This window comes from Corythoichthys intestinalis, chromosome 8 (assembly GCF_030265065.1).
Source record: "Corythoichthys intestinalis isolate RoL2023-P3 chromosome 8, ASM3026506v1, whole genome shotgun sequence".
NCBI classification, from domain to species: Eukaryota; Metazoa; Chordata; class Actinopteri; order Syngnathiformes; family Syngnathidae; genus Corythoichthys; species Corythoichthys intestinalis.
The window spans coordinates 37,606,321-37,623,831 of NC_080402.1; the positions used below are offsets into that span (position 1 = coordinate 37,606,321).

The 17,511-nt window shown below is 39.7% G+C and overlaps 1 protein-coding gene across 3 annotated transcripts; it reads right to left on the reverse strand.

Annotated features, from left to right (window-relative positions):
- Positions 1–225: 225 nt before the first annotated feature.
- Positions 226–11,487, reverse strand: LOC130921053 (zinc finger protein 1 homolog). 3 transcript variants are annotated; one of them, XM_057844673.1, is made up of 5 exons: positions 11,074–11,487; positions 9,822–9,979; positions 5,214–5,262; positions 2,601–5,104; positions 226–2,523 (listed from the first exon to the last, which is right to left on the reverse strand). In XM_057844673.1, exons 1-5 carry the CDS (start codon positions 11,321–11,323, stop codon positions 487–489), a joined length of 4,998 nt encoding a protein of 1,665 aa, XP_057700656.1. In that variant the 5' UTR covers positions 11,324–11,487; the 3' UTR covers positions 226–486. The 3 variants fall into 3 exon arrangements, with proteins under 3 accessions (XP_057700656.1, XP_057700657.1, XP_057700658.1); XM_057844674.1 differs by lacking the exon at positions 2,601–5,104; XM_057844675.1 differs by lacking the exon at positions 2,601–5,104 and having other exon boundaries at positions 250–2,523.
- Positions 11,488–17,511: the final 6,024 nt, after the last annotated feature.

The following is a 17,511-nucleotide window of genomic DNA, read 5'->3' on the forward strand; positions in this document are numbered from 1 at the left end:
AAAAAAAAAGACAGGTGCCTTGAAGCTGTTATTATTAAAGGCTTAAAAAAAAATAAAAAGTACTAAATGAATACTTCTTCCGCTGTCATTAATATTAAGAACTTGAACTTAAGTTCTGCACATTTATGGTTTTTTTCTTTGCATGTGTGGATTACTTGGGTGGTTACCAACATCTAGTGAAAATTTCATGTGAACTGATACTTTTGAAATGTAATTACTGAGAAAAATTGTGACATAAAAATTCTTATTGTAAATAAAACAAGTATAATTACGGTTTGAGGTTTTTTTTAATGCAAGTTTTACTAAAGAAGGCACTGATTTGTTAACAAGAAACAAGATACAAAAATGTAACTCACCTGCCATAAGAAAAACATTAAAATAAATAAGACAAACATTTCTCATAGTACTAATAACCTACATAATTACAAATGAATACACCATCATTCGTGTGTATATATAGATTTAAAAATGCCTACTTGCAAGCTCCTAAACGACTTTATGTACATTTTTAACATGCTTCTTCAAATGTCCGGACTGTGTGAAATGTTTAGGACAATGTGGGCAAGAATGTGGTTTCTCTCCTGTATGAATATACTTGTGTCTTTTAAGGTTGTTGTAGTCTAAAAATCTTTTCCCACAATATGGGCACCAGTGTCTTTTTTCCCCATTATGCCACCTAAGATGCACGTTTAGTTCTACTTTTCTTGTAAACTTTCTTTCACATAAATCACAGTGGAATGGTTTCTCCCCTGTATGGATTCGTAGGTGGATCTCCACATCTCGCTTTGTGAAGAATGTCTTGTTACAAATCTGGCAGGCAAATGGCTTGATTTTCCCATGCACCATCTGGATATGTTTGGTGAGGCCAAAACCATATATAAAGTCCTTCCCACATTGTTGGCAGATATGGATCCTCTCATTGCGATGCACTCTGACATGTCTTTTGAGACCCTTGGCGTCAGGAAAGCTCTTTCCACAGAGTGTGCAAGAAAATGGTCTGTGACCAGTGTGGAGACTTACATGGCTCTCAAGAGCAGCGCTGCTACTAAGAACACGACCGCATTCCCCACACTGATTTTTGAGCAGTCGTTCACCAATGACCGCTAGAGGCTGTACTGGTGGCACAACATTTGGGGCTTTGATACGGATCAGTTGGTGAGAAAGAGTTGGTGGAGAGACTGAAAAATTATTTTGAGCTCTTGGTGTGCGTTTATCTCTCTGGATTGGTAAAAGTGATGACCTCGTTTCTCTTAGTGAGGTTCCTATAGTCTGAGCTTTTGTCAGATTGGTTAATTCCTTTACATTTTGAATTTTTACAGTATTTTTTAAAGTGGAACAAGGTGAATTCAATCTAGATTTCTTAGCACTACTTTCTCTAGTATTACTTAAACTATTTTTAGCCATTTGGGGCCTCCCTGCACTTGAGGAAGCAGTTTTACCCAGCAATGAACTGGACTGTCTTGTCATCTGTTTGGATGTATACTCTTTAGAAAAGGTGTAACTCCTGAGAGATTCACAATATGGTGTTTTAGGGAGGGGAACATATTTTGTTGAACTGGACCGATTATGACCGAAAGGAGGCAATTGACACTCTTTTGGACTGGTAGAATTTCTAGTCAATCTTGACCTTGGAGGAGGGGTAGTCACTCTTAGGGAGGACTGATCCTGAGGACAACTTATTTTGGTCTTTTTAACACAAGAACTGACCTTACCAGACACACAATTCTTATGACTCTCAGGTGTGAGTTTATGCTTTAGAGGTGTAGTATCTTTAGTTATACTTGACCTTAGACGTGTTTCTGTAAGACCAGGTTTATTGTTAGTTAAACCTAACCTACGAATTGTATAACTACTCAGTGGGGATTTTATCGTTGCCACGTCAGTTGTACGTCTAGTTAATTTTGACTTTGGATAAATAGTAGATTCAAATGTTTTACTGGTCAAATCTTGGGCTCTAAAGGGCTTTTCAGAGTTTTTTGTAATTGTCTCAAAAGTATCTTCTATTTTTAGACTGTAAGAGTTTACATGGCTGATGTTAATTTCAGAATGTGTCAAGGGGGGGATGTTTAAAGTTTTGTCGGTGGAGTCTTTTGGAGATGGACTATGTTTACTTAAACTTGGGTTTTGGTTGTGAACAGATATCACCTCAAAAGTACTCCTATTTTCATCTGAACGTAAGTCTGTACTCTGTTGATTACTGATATTTACTTGGGAAAACACATTTTCTGTTAGCAGACGTGTGGAACTCAAAAGACTGGCAGTATTGGTGTAAATGGAAATATGTTCATTGGTAGTCTCTTGTTCAACAGTAATAACATCCTCTAATCCTGGTTTCTTAGTACTTTTCTGAGTACCCTGTTTGCCTCTCGGTGGCTCTGGAGTTGTTTTTCTTATTTTAGCTTGAGGCTGCATTTTGAGGGGCAGGGGGCTGTCAGCACTGGATTTTTTCTGTGACTTTGTCAAGCTGTTGGTGCTGGTCCCATCGCACACTCGTTCGGCATCTGTAGACTCATTTGTTGATGCCTAAAAGATAAGAAAAAACACATTTTGTTTAGGTTTTGTATCATAAAGATGCAAAAGTGTTTCAATTTCTACATTACCTTTTGATCAACTTGGAGTACAGGTGACACTGCCAACTGTGCAGGGAACTCGTTTTTGATTAATTGTAAAGAATGGTCTGATAAATCCTTTGAGTTTTGCCTTACTTGCAAAGGGGAAGAATCGCTATTTAATGAACCACAATCGTGAATTGCCTTGTTGATAAGTTCTTTATCCACATTGTTGATATTTCCCTCATCAAGAATAAAAGCCACTTTATGTGCCTGGTCAGATCCAAAGGAAAACTCAGCCTTTGAGAAGTCTATTGTTGATTCTTCCAAGACCAGTTCAGATACACTGGATGCCGTACATGGTACGCAGTTGGCTGGTTTCCCTACAATATCGGTGCATGCCAATACCTTCCCTGGCATAGAAGAGCAATTTACATTTCCATTGACGGTTGATATTGGATTCAGATCTGCTGGAGAGACTGTTGGTTTTGCTACCAGGTCATTGACCAGAGTTCTGTCTGGTGGGACAACAGATTTGTTTCCTTGAGAAGCCAAAAGAGATTTGGTCAACAATGCTACATGTGGTGGCCTTTCTTCTCTGATTGGTGGTGCTACTGGAGAACAGTTTGTTGATAAACTCTTAGTCGATACCATTGTTTGTTTCCCTGGAGTTATTTGTAAATTCTCCAAAGTATCCGTATGCTGTGAGGAACAATTTGGTTGTAGGGATGATGATGTGGGTTTTTCATTTTCATCCTTAGTCAATTTAGCACATATATTTGGATGCTGTGACGACAATGGCACTGTAATATCTGGTCCAGCTATATTTGGCACGGTAAGTGTGTCTATTGTCTTTGACAGTAGTGACTGACTTGGCGCAAAAGGGACAGATCTGGGAATTATTATTTTAATTTGTTTTTGTGATAATGGCCTTTGTTCTGTTGTATCAGAAATGACAGGCGGAGGCACTGGTGAGGAGGCAACCTTATATTCACACTGAAAACTTTCCAAAGAGGAAGAAGTAGATTTATTGTGAGCAGCAGCAACTGCTGACACAATAGTTGAAATTTGACTTTGGGACAGGGGGAGGATTGTATGCTGTGTATGAGCAGATGGTGATTTGGGCAGATCAACTATATTATTCAGGACAGGTTCTGATACTATCATTCGCTGTAATGGTATTGCTAATATACCCACAGTACAATAAGAGTCCCAATCAAGGGATTTACTTAATATAGCATTCAAAGGTAATGATGTCGCTGTAATGTCAGAAGTAACACCATTTTCTTCTTGATGCTGTAATGGAAATCTTACATTGGATTGAGAATTGTTGGGTTCTTTTGGATATTTAACAAAAAGTGTCTTGTTTGTAAACACCTCTTTAGTGCCTTTGTCACATACATTGGCCGTTGGTGGTAACTGTGGTGACACATCTTGGGTAGGTAATAGACACTGAACCACGGATGGCAAGGTAGCAACAGAGACAGTACAGTGGTCATGGGTTGTTGCCTTTTCCTGTGATGTACAATTCTTTGATTGATCCGTTGCTTCATCTAGTAGCATTGCATCATGAAGTGTTACAGAAGTGCAAATTTCCCGTGGCTGACATGACAGTAATTGTTGTGATAGAGCTGTTGGCCTGGTTAATACTGTTGGTGCAGATGTAATGTCACTGTTGGCTGCATAAATTGCTGCTTCTTTTACTCCCATGCTGGAATGCTGAGAATCAGAGGACAAAACGTCTTCTGACAATGAAAATACTGAAACTACCAGAGGTGCAGCATTATGGTTCTCCATGTTTTCTAATGTCCTGCTTGTTCTCTTTTCCATTGATGGTGAAACAACATTAACAGCCTTTTCTGTTTGACCTGAGGATACTTCTGTAACCCAAGATGAGGGCCTGACTGTTTCGCAATTGGAGGGTAAATTCTTAACTTGTTCTGCATTACCAGCACAGTTTGTAGGTGGTGAAAGTGTTGTCATTAGCGTCTTTTTCAGATGTTTTACTTCTGTTGAGAGCTGTTTTCCGTCTTTACTGATTTTGTATACTGCCCCTTTTGTTCTCCAGGTGGTCTCATCCTCCATTAAGCCTAATTTAATTTGTTCATCCTCTTGCTGTTTGTCCAGCAGTGTTTGCTCAACTTTCCACTCATCTGGATGGGGAACACTACTCCATTGCTGCAGTGTTGCACATGCTTTTTCTTGGACAGGTGCTTCCTTCAATGATAGTTGCGCAATATGAGCCTCTGATCCTTCAAACTGTTCTTGGGAGGTTGTTGTCAGACTACCACAACTTTTAGTCCCCAATGCAGCTGTTCGTTTTCCTGCCCTGACTGCCACGTCCATGCTATCATTTATTGTAGTGAGTGAGTTTGGATATTTTAATGTCCCTACTGACTTAATCTGTGGCTCATGTAAATAGTAATCCTTTTCCAGATTGGGGTGAACTGTGGTCACAAGGGTCGCATGTTTTTTTCTGAGCTCTATATTCAAAAAATGCGTGCTAGTTCCAAAGTTTTCTGTTTCACTTCCACAAGCATGAATTGGTGTTGAATCTAAGAAAAGAGGGGAAAATAATAATGGAGAATTACAACTACAAAGAAATGGAATTTGTTGCACTATTTAAAACTGAGTCAATGTTTTGTGACCATTTTAACTTCTCACCTGCAGCTGCAGACAGTGTATTCCTGGTGACCATAGTGGGTTTAGAATCCTTTAAAATAAACAGCGAAGAAAAAAAAATAATTAAAAGACACAATAATAGAACAACTAACTCAAATCTAGAGCATGAATTATTTTGGGAAATCCCACAGGTCACGGGATTCCCGCAGACTCTAGCGGTATAGGGAGAGAAAATTTGATTAATCCCGTAATTTGGATCGGACGAGAATAATACGTAATCAATTGGAGCAGGTGGGAGCTGGAACACATAAACAGACGATGACTTTCACCTGTGTTAAAAACCCTAGATGACGGAAACATCCATTTTTGTAGTTTTATTTTCTTGGAAGAACACCATCTCGACTTGCGTTGGCACGTCAAAAGAAATACGAATTCTTATATCCCAAGTATCCAATACTTTGTCTTCTGGCTACTATTTTTGCGCGGACTCAACATGGAGAACGGTGGAGGAGCTTTTAAGAGGTAGGTATAAGTTATTAAAAAAACTTCTTGTGAGTGGAACGCGATGGTACCATTACAAAAAACGTGACGTGTAAAAAATGCACGGGAACCCTAAAATACTGAAGTGACTCGGGGATGAGTGGTCTCAAGAGACGTATGAGTTTAAACTGAATTAAACACAGTAATCTAAAAGGAGAGCATTGTTCAACACTCAACTTTTCTGTATTTCGGGTTGTGAAATAATATTTTATAAGGCTGTTGAAATACTTTTCAAAAAAGCAAATATTTAGGGACAGTTTACATGGCGACTCTGCAACACCAATACGCAATGACTGTGTTGTGGAATGGCCTTGCCATCATAGGGTGTCGGCGAAAAACGGAAGGCGAAAACGCAAAACATTGAATCCGGGCTCCAAAGTGGAAGGATTCGATTGCGGGGGCTTGGGGGGGGGGGGGCTTCCTCTGCATCCATATCAATGGAAAGCTCCTGTGCCGATAACATCTACACTCGCACACGCCACATTGGGCGTGCGCAGCGGTGCTAGTAAACATTAAAAACAGCAAATATGGCGGAAGGTTGGCTTTAATTAACTGTTTTTAGAATATTTTCAATTTAAATATTTTGAATGTTTCCATTTTTGTGCCGTTTGGAGCAAAAGAAAAATGCCATTGCTTGGGGTATGTTGTCCTCCGGGCTGAGCAGATTGTTAGGGTCAAAGTGGATCATTGGCTGTCGCCTTGTAAATCTGCACTGCCCTCTAGGCCCTGGCATGAATACTACATCATTTTCACACGGAATTACGACATTGTTTGAATAAAGACGGAACCATATACATCCGAATTTGAAGTTTTTCGTATTCTCGGAGAGTCACCATGTAAAACGGCCCCTTATAAACACGGTGTAAAAATTATAATTTTTAGATAAAAATGAATAAAAAATATCATTATAGCAGTAGTTGTATTTAGATCATATATTAACACAAAAACATTCATATCATTTTCCTAAACAAATAGCCATAGAATTGTAAACACTGCTGATCTCTTGGGCTTCTAGCCCACTCGATGGCACCAGACCTAAAAAGCACCACAAAGCTTTGGACCAGGTGCAAACAAATTTTCTGCAAAGCTTCATTGCTCGGTGAATTTTTATTTGGTTATTACTACTTAAGGAAGTCTAGAAGTCTTAAGGCGGAATAGCCGGTATTTGGCGTACACAAACCATCTAATTTTAGATGTCAAGGCCTGAAAGCCATGAGAAACATGCCATAACTGTGGGTAGTTCACATTTTTAAATTGTGAAGTTGTTATAAGTCTCCAGATTTACAATGTTGTGCAAGTGGTGTGCAGAAAAAAAACGTGTGCGTATTAGTGGGGTATTTTGGGACACAGAAATGAAATTTAAGGTGCATAAAAGAAGCACACGATAGAACCAAGATTTAAAGGCTGCTTGTAAGGACTGCATGCAAATAGTTTCTCCATACAGGTGGCATATTTAAGCTCTCATTAGAAATAAAAACTTTTGTACAAAATATTGAATATGTCAGTTGGCGTGTTCAATACTCAACATCAACACTCCCCGTGTTATTACGCAACACAACTTAAGGGGACTATACAGGATTTTTAGATTTAATTTAAAATCCTTTTATACTCCATGCATGCTCCACCAATGCCTTGCACAGTGCACTTAGGCCATATATTTTTACTGAGATTGCCCCAAAAAGTATACTTCCCTTACATAGAGTGTTTAGGGTCCAACAGTCTGAACACGTGCCTGTGCACGACCATGTGCTTCCCTGCGACAGCAGTTGTTTCACCCAGCCTCTGCCTAGTCTCCGATAGGCAAAAACCCTTGCTACTAACAGTAAAAAAATCACATTTGCTGTTGTTACGTTACGTTTCTGGTGCTGATCTGATGGCCAAACACACGTTGCGTTATGTTCACGCCAGTACAAGCATGAGTGTCATGCACGAGCTTAGGCTGCACTGCAGTTACTCTACGCTTTAGGGTGGAGGTGGCAGTCGCAGGTCAAAAAGGCTAGGTTCAGACCGCAGGTCTTAATGCATGAATCCGATTTTTTCGTGTTTTTCCGACTCGAGAAAAGCATTAACTTGACGGTCTGAACGTGACAAGTTGCATAGAAGTGAACCATTTCAAATCTGTTCTGGGTCACTTTCGTATGTGGTTTAAATCCGATCTGTCCCACATTTTTCCAGAATGTGGCGGCGGTCTGAACTGTCAAGTCTCCCAAATTGGAATTCATGCAGCAATTACATCAGCAAACAGCAAGAGCAGCATGCAAGACAGCATTGATGTAGCCGTTCATTAACGTTAGCGTCTAGCTTGAACTTGGCTTTTACTACGAATTAGGCTGGCTTGACTACAGTCATAATAAATACAATGAAGAAAAAGAGAAGCAGGACAATGCTCGGTTTCTAACTGTGCGCCAAATTAGCAATATTTCAGTTCTGCTTACATGGCCGAGTTGGGGCATACTGGCTTATGTGTGTGCGTCATGCATGCACAGTGCGTAGTTATTTGTTTTGATGCTTCTGCGCATGCCGGTCAGTTTGCTCAGCATGTGTCGGACTGCAAATTAGTGTGCGTGCGTAATACTTGAATGGGCTCAATGGACAAAGGCAGTCTGAACGCCAAAAATACAGATATGACAAAAAATGGGAATTGTGCATTAAGACCTGCAGTATGAACCTAGCCAAGGTGACAAGCAGTTGCGAGTAAAAAAGTGACAAACTCTGTATAGTCACTTAAATATCTGCGCTTATTTAGTTTTAGTTTCGTTGCATCTGTGGATTACTTTGGTAAAACCAAAGTACCCCTTGTTTCATGTCAAGCCGTTGGAAATATGTTTAGTGGGAAAAATTGTGACGTTAAAAACTTTTTCCAGCTGCTGCAATTCACATTATACACTACCTTTTGGGCTCAAGTGACACACTGGCTAGCAGGTAGCTCATCAGTGCTCCTTACTAGGTAAGTCAAACATATGTGAAGATAAATGGATGGGACTAGATAAGTTGTTTTACTCTTCCAACACCCTTTTAAAATTATTTTAACTCACAACCAACTCACGATGTCCCGAGTCGAGGTCAGCAGTACTCCATCTCAACTATATACAGTGTTAATGGTGCACTGCTTTCCTCTTCTCAGACGCCAGATGGTGGACCAGAATTTCCTCAAAGCCGCCCGGAAGTTGTTTTCCATGGCTAAACTCCTGTGTCTGAGTTTTTGCCTCGGCGACCGCCGAAGCTGCAGTCCGCTTGGCCAGCCGGTACCTGTCAGCTGCCTCCGGAGTCCCACAGGCCAAAAAGACCCGGTAGGCCCCTCCTTCTTCAGCTTGACGGCATCCCCTTACTACTGGTGTCCACTAGTGGGGTTCAGGGGTTTGCCCCAACGACAGGCACCAACCACCTTACGGCCACAACTCCGATCGGCGGCCTCAACAATGGAGGTGCGGAACATGGCCCCCTAGCACTTAATGTCCCCCACCTCCCCTGGGACAAGGTAGAAGTTCTGCCGGAGGTGGGTGTTGAAGCTCTTTATGACAGGGGATTCTACCAGACATTCCCAGCAGACCCTCATAATACGCTTGGGCCTGCCAGGTCTGGCCAACATCTTCCCCCACCATTGGAAGCAACACACACCCAGGCACCACCTGCCTCAGTTGACAGCTCCGCCCCTCTCTTTACCCGAGTGTCCCAAACATGCGGCCGAAAGTCCGATGACACGACTACAAAGTCGATCATTGAACTGCGGCCTAGGGTGTCCTGGTGCCAAGTGCACTTTTGGAGACCCCTATATTTGAACATGGTGTTCGTTATGGACAATCTTTGACGAGCACAGACATCCAATAACAGAACACAGCTCGGGTTCTGATTGGGGGGACCGTTCCTCCCAATCACGCCCCTCCAGGTCTAACTGTCATTGCCCACATGAGCGTTAAAGTCCCCCCAAGCAGAACGAGGGAGTCCCCAGAGGGAGCGCTGTTGTATCTTTTGTTCGAATAAAATGAAAATGAATGAATGTATATGATGGATTTAAACTCCCCAAAATTATGAACTCCAGAAACTCAATTTAAACACTTTGAGCTCTTAATACATATTTGAGATATTGTTATTTCCAGAAGACATACGCACCTCTGAGTTTAGAAGTGCATTTTTTTCTCTTGCACCATAATAGTTGTGGTCATTTAGCAGGATGTACACCAAGTCTTCTTCATTGTATTGTTTGTTTTGCTGGACTATGCTTTGCCCCACCGGTTGCACTTCCAGGACAGAATCGCCAGGAAGGAGTTCTGCAAAGGAATACAAAACGTGAAATAAATTCAATTAAATGTATTCATTTACTGCTGTGTTGTGCACAAGGGGCAACCTCCAGTGTGACAAATAAGTCCCTGGAAGTATTTTAAATCCCTGCATAACCACAGTGATTACAACTGTAGGCTGGCTTCATATGAGAGCAATGAGTCAATATAAAAACATTCAGTTAAACCATCAAAACAAACCTGTTGGCGAAAAAATTGCATCATTACAATGGTATCCGCCCGGGGTAATTTTTTTGTACCCTGATCAATAAGGTATGGGTGACATAGTGACATGACACAAATGACTAAAAATAGGATACAATTACACTGTGATTACAAAACAAAATGAAGCACTGCAAATGCGTATGAAGTGAACAGGACTGTTTACAGAGTGCCAACGATTTGTATGGGAATGATATTCACAGGGAGGCTGTTAAGCCAAACACCAATATAAGGCAAAAATAAACCCAATTAATGGTTAGGATTTGTAAAAACTGGAAATAAAAAAAATTACACACATCAAGGAGCAGTGATCTGATTGCTGCCCAGCATCTAATAATCATGTGATTATTGCATCCATCATTTTTTATTTGTATGCAATGGAAAATACATTCAAATAAGCAGAATCGACAGCTTAGCGGTTGGGAGAAACAAATTTATCATTAGATTTTTACATTTGTTTAAAAAAAAAAAGTGAAACCAACACCCTGACACAAAGCTAGCTACCGGAAGCACAATTGCAGCATCTACTGTACAACGAATCCATCTTTTCCTGCTTCAGAGGGAAAATCGTTATTGTCTTTTTAAAAAGTGCGCATATTCTCAGGACTATATCTTACAACGTATATGTTTGGGGTACACATTTACTTTAGTCACTTTATATCGTCGTGCAAGGGCATTGTCATGAGGGCTGCCTCATAGTCTCCACGAGGGAAGGAAATGCAGATTTACTAAACCTCCTGTATTTATGAATTAAAACGTATCACAAAAATAAAAACAGCTTCGCGCTCAACTTTTAGAAACACAATACTGGACTACTGAAGATTACTTAACATATTTAGAGCCTCAAAAGAACCAAAACGTACCACATTGAACGGCTGTATCGCGCATCTTCGGACCACGACTTTGGCCAGACCAACTGATCGCCTGGGTTTTCTCAGCCTCCATTTGTCTGCATGTTGTTTTAAGGGCCTCGTTCTCCGTCTTGACTTTAGATAGTTCCGCCTTTAATTCCTCGACCATAGTTTCAAAAAGTTTTGTAGTTTCTCCTATGGTACTCTTCACTACACTCTCCATGAAGGAGGTGTACTTCGTTTGGAAATCGTCCGTTGACATCTTACTATATTTCTTTAGCTTGCGTAACAAATAACGGGTCCACTTTTAACGCTCTTTATAGTACGTCAAAATGTAGCTTGACGCCATCTTCAACATGGCCTCCGTGGCAGTTTTGTTGTATGCGAAATGTGTGACGCACATATGCTGCGGTTCTTTCTGTCGACTAGAACGCGCATGCGTCAACGCCATCTTCTATGCGAAGCCGCCGTTGTTGCATTTAACACCGAACATAGTTTGCTGTTTCACTTCAACATAGTATACAAAATTGCGTTTGGGATATCTCAATGTTATTTTAGTTCATTAACAAAATTATTTTAAAAAATGCTCTCTTGTGGAAGTACGACTGTTTACTTCATAGATATCACATATATAAGACTAGATGCCAGATTCGCGGCTTTCGCGCTAGAGTTGTGAGAATGTTCCTTGTCGGCCTTTTTGCGTCCGGTTGATTAAAAAAATACAAACATAAAAAGTCAAAGGAGGGTTTACTTTGAAATACCTACAAATTGTTCAATTTCAACTGATTTTTGATCAGCTTGGATTTTCCTGACTGGAAGAGATGCAGCATATTTACAAATAATCAAGACTAGAGCGTAGGTTTGCATTGGGACATGACACTACCAACTTCTCAGGATGCTTAAATTGTCCCCACCAACTTTTAAGCAACCTTATTTACATTATATAATGACTTCAGTTATATAGGTCATTTAGATTGGATTCCCATATGTTATAAGGATATAATTGACCCTTCTATTATTTAGTGAATTATTGTCATTATGTTCAGATTTACATTGACCCCCTTTCACTTGCTGAATGTTGACGTTAATTAAAATGTGAGAAATGTAGTAAACTCTGCCAGAAACTATAGAACCAGAAAAACGTGAGCAAGAAGCTGCTGAGGGAGAGAAGTCCCAGGACGCGGTCTGTGTTTCACAGGAAAGTGTTGAAAGTAAAAAAAAAATAATTAAAAAAACAACAACAACAACAAAAAACGAAGAATGCCAGAGCATGTTGGGACTTTACACTTTTGAAGCTAAATACTTATTAGTGAATTTCATTTATTAATTAAAATGTATGTTTTTTTTTCTAAATATTCATGATTATTTTTATTTGCAGCCCAATCATACATTTTTTCAGATGATCATAAATTGATCATAATCAAGGTAAAAAGTTGAATTCATCCGATTCAGATTTTTTTCCATAATTGCCCAACCCATTGCATTGATCATTTAGCCTATCAAGTAATTAGGTTCATATTCGAGAGAAATGTAGCCCTGACACCCGTTCACCCACTTTGGTCTTATTAATGCTCCGTCCCCAGCTAAAAGTGTACATGCAGTGTAAGCTGTTATATCGTCCCTACCAATGTTGAGACCAAACCTACGCCCTTGCAAATAATTATAATTCCACCCACAAAATCCATCCTTAAATCAAACCCCACGCTCATACAGTTTGTTATAAAGCAAACCGTGTGTAAATCTGTCAGGAATTCATTACGAATATGTTAGTGGGGAAATCACTTTTTTTCTCCTTAAGTGTTTTTATTATATTCACTAAAGACAGAGGATCCAAACCGCTGTCCACAGGACAATATTTTGCGGCACCTATTTGACTTTTATTTATTTATTTATTTATAACTTTTTATTAACATGATAAAAAAACAAAGGTGAAACGCCGGTTGCAGTAGATCCCTTCAAGGAAGTCCTCTGACGCAAGATGGCTGTCGGTTACTTGCGCCGCCATCTCCACCTTTGTAAATCTAGCTTTCTGAATGTAATATCTACAAAGAACCAAGAACAACTAAATAATAAAAAATAATAGCGATTTTTTTTTTTAAATGAAAGGTTACTACTGTATTTTTTATTTTTCATGATGACGTGTGTTATATTACCATATGCATGCTGAAAAACGTCACTGTTATTATTTGTGATCTGGACCTTTTTGTTGTTGGCAAAATATCAAGCTAGCGTGAATGACACTGAAACTTTTCCCAAAACTTGACACTCAGCTGCACCGGTTCCTCTTCCACTTGTCAATTAGAACTTAATGACCCATTTAGAACATTTCAGACCAGCTTTCTGGAGTGATGATATAACTGTATTTAAGGCTGAGATTAGCAGACTTTTATGTGTCTATATAAGTTTTATGGAGGGGATGACACACTGTAGAATATTAGAATAAATAAGAAAATATGTATTGTGGTGCTTATAAGGGAGTAATTATGTCTGGCCTAGGTTGAAGTATGTGCAACAATGAGGTCCTAAATTAGCAGCGACATTTGTGCAACAATTAGAATAAAATATGAATAAAATGTTTCTATAAATAGGAAAGCGATGTGCAAGTTTATGCACAATTTTATTTATTTATTTTATTATTTTATTTAATTTAATTATGCAGTGATATTTAACAAGTTTAAAGAGTGTTTATGGAGAGTTCAGTTTTTTGTGTTTATTCAGGGTGGTGGTGGCTCTAAGGAAGAAGCTGTCTCTAAGCCTGTTATTTCTCGTTTTGTGGGACCTGTAGAGTCTGCTGGAGGGCAGCAGGTCAAAGAGGTAGTGCCTGGGGTGAGACAGGTCCTTAACAATGCTGTCAGTTCTTCTGTGGTTGTGAGAGCAGGCGATGTCCTCACCAGAGGCGTAGCAGGGGACCCCAGGGACCCGAGGCAACAAGCAACATGGGGCCCTTCTGTGTCACGTGACACACATACAGTATAATGAACACAAAGGTGTGGGGGTGCGAGTGCACGCTGCGTGCACGTGCGGTCATCTTGACCATAAAAGTGGCGAAAACTAAGCACTTTACACTGACTCGTATGGATGTACTTACATTCGTTCATGGACGCACACATTTTAACAGGTGGCCGTCCTCTGCTCAAAATGCGCACCTTACGCCTATTCTCGCTCCCAGAATACGCAGCGCTTGTGACGTAGAACAATAGCAGGACTGGTTGCTATGGGAACGTACAGTATAATGAACACAAAGGTGTGGGGGTGCGAGTGCACGTTGCGGGCACGTGCGGTCATCTTGACCATAAAAGTGGCGAAAACTAAGCACTTTACACTGACTCGTATGGATGTACTTACTACTGACGTAGAACAATAGCAGGACTGGTTGCTATGGGAACGTACGCATACCCAAGGAACCTTGCTAAAAGGAGTATTAAAATTGCTAATAAAATCGTTTAGGATTATTTTAGATGCATATATGTTATATTTTGTTCATAGAGTATTCGACGAGGAATACGATAGACCCATAAATACTTTTTGGGAAAAATCTACATTTCTTTAAGTAGTCACATGAATAATGAGGTGGCCTGTGAAAATCAACATAAAACAACTCGGCATGGACTTTCCAGAGAGTACTTGTTGAGTCACTCTTTAAAAAATCATGTGGTATTAATAGCTGGTTGGACTTTCTTAAACATGTATAATCTATGTGACATGGGTAGTGCTGATTGGGATTGATAACAGAATCGTTAGATAATCGGCCAAATGATTCCATGGTATTTAAACACTCCCTACAATTGTCGCTGCGACAGTGCAGTAAAGCTGCGTGTGCTAAATCTGTTGGCCTTCCGGGGGCCCCTGCTGGCTGGGGGCCCTAGGCAATTGCCTGGTTTGGCTAATGGGATGCGACGCCTCTGGTCCCCATGCATCTTCAGGCACGCATTCCCTAACACAGCCTTTACTTTCATTTTTGTGCTAAACCTTCTTTGTAAACCAGAAAAGCTTTTGAGAGAATGGTCAGTCTAAGCGTCCTAAATCAAATCCATTTTTTGTTGTTGTTTTTTTTCTACAGAACTAATTATTTAATTAGAGAATGGATTGAAGGAAGTTATGAACAGTCATCATCCCGTATTGCAGTAGATGTTCTACATGATCAGCAGGCTTTACAGGCAGGTTTTAGAAAGCCGTTTGCCTTTTTAAAATGATCATAATTTAAGGTAAGAGGTATTAATCTGAATAACTCTATAATGACTGGACTTTTGTTTCATGTAACTGTGTTGGCATATGTTGTATTAAAATGCAATGTAAAGTAGGCTATGCAGTCACTTGACAGGATGACTAAAGCCTGTTATTTATTTATTTTATTTTTTGTTATTGGTATTCCTCACATATGCTAAATCTAGACAGACTGCTCAAGGAAGAAGCCCAAAACATAACACCAGAAGCAAAGGATACTGTGGATTTGGATGGTTTGTACCTTCATGTTTTTAGCACTTAAAAGTTTGAGCATCTTGGAATGATGTAAATGAATATTAAGCATTATGAATATGAACACAATTTCCCACATGTCCATGTTGGTTATTTTCTCATGTTATTTACCAGATACCGAGGGCTCACATCTCCCAGAACCGAGTAAACACTCTGGATTCCAAATATTTCACAAAGTCTCACATGATCTGCAAAGCAGATTTTGACCAGAGGCTAGAATTAACTCACAATGTTGCCTCAGATGAACAGTTTGATCTACTTTTAAAGAACAGGCATGTCATGAAAGACTTAGATGATTATGGAGCCACTAACATGGTACACAAAATCGATTAATTACAAGCGTCATCATCACAGCTAATCAATGACCAGACCTACATTTGCCATTGTGAAGACAATGCGAAAACACTAGAGGAGGCTAAGGATCCATGTTTGCAAACAGGTGAACCAAAAGATCGGAATAGAACAGTAGGGTCAGTTGCAGGTCATCCATGAGGACTAAGATGGATTAAAGAGTTTAATTGTTTATTGATAAATGAGGAAGGATACATTAAAAATGTGTGTCCTCTGCAGATGCTTCAAGAGATTTAGTTAACAGATTGAGCTGCCAAGACCGAATGTGTCCTCAATTGTATCTGATGCTTGTGACAGTACGTGTTTGGGTGAGCGACTTTAGGTTCAGACAACAGAAAATGTCAGTAGGGCACAATTTGTAACCAGTGCTTTCTGACATTTCTCAATTCCGTGTCTTTAAAGGCCCACAAGCAAGCACACAGAGGTATTGGACACGGGCCACTACATTGTGGAAAAACAATCATTCAAGGCTGTAGCCACAAAGTCCACCAGAAGATCCGTTCTGAGCAACCTCTGCAACCAATGTGGTTAAGATTTCCCATCTTTGAAAGAGCTGAAGAAGCACAAGTGTGGAATATGAAATTGCACCAGAGAATTCATACACAGGAAAACCTCATCATTGCACCACTTGTAACAAGTGCCTCACTCATGCTGACATATTAAAAGAACAACAACGTACCCAGACAGGAGAGGGACCGTACTGTTGCACAATGTTTGGGCTAACATTTAAACACCTAGATCATCTGAAATCACATCAACGCAAACATCTACTAGACATGTGAAATGAAGTTACAAGGGCATTGAATCATTGCTATGTTGTCACTTTATTATGAGTTGACATTTACATGTTCTGTAGTCATCATGTGTGTTCTTTATGGATATTTAAAAGAATAATGACAAGAAATATTATATCATGGTTTTGTAATTGTAGCATCCCGGTTGAAAAGATGGGTCTCTCAAATTGATGGTTTACAACTTTTATTTCACACCTTGATGTAAACACAATGTAAGAGCTACGGTGCAAACAAATAAAACAACACAATTAACAACTTTTACTTTATTCCCTTTTTAACCTTATTTATATATCAACATGAATTGCCTATATGAATTGCCATGACCTTAAATTACCTTATCCTTGACAATCTCTACCTTGAGTGCAATCACTGTATATACTGTATATATTTGTTTATATATTTAACCTTATATAATTTTCTATATAACACCTGCAGATGGATTAAACAGCGTTTCTGTTTCAGCGGCTGTGTGAAGGGTAAAAAGTAATAAGGTAATAAACCAGTTGTGGCTAAACAATAGAATATGACTGTTAGCAACCGTGTAGCTTGTCAGTGTTGACAAGTTCGGTTGGGGGGGTGTCACGCCAGTTAGTGAAAGCCAATGTGTGGGAAGTGACGTATGCCGTAAAGCAGTCAGCACATTTGTAGTTTCTTTTTTTGTGTGTGTGGCAGGGTTCCTGCCACCCTCCTCCAAGTTAATTAGTGATGGTGAAAGTGATACAGACCCTCTCAGGATATAAAAGAGTTGCCATTCAACTAGTTTTCAGCCGACATATCATCACACATGTTGTGAAAATATTTTATAAAGGTTGAAAAGTTTCCTAGCGTT

What these genes read in the sequence shown, in the direction of transcription:
- LOC130921053 (XM_057844673.1), bottom strand. Translation starts at nt 11,323, where the DNA reads ATGTCAACGGACGATTTCCAAACGAAGTACACCTCCTTCATGGAGAGT. An exon ending in TACACTGTCTGCAGCTGCAG is followed by an intron (nt 5,105 to 5,213) that starts GTGAGAAGTTAA and finishes CTCTTTTCTTAG; the next exon opens with ATTCAACACCAATTCATGCT. An exon ending in TACTCCAAGTTGATCAAAAG is followed by an intron (nt 2,524 to 2,600) that starts GTAATGTAGAAA and finishes CTTATCTTTTAG; the next exon opens with GCATCAACAAATGAGTCTAC.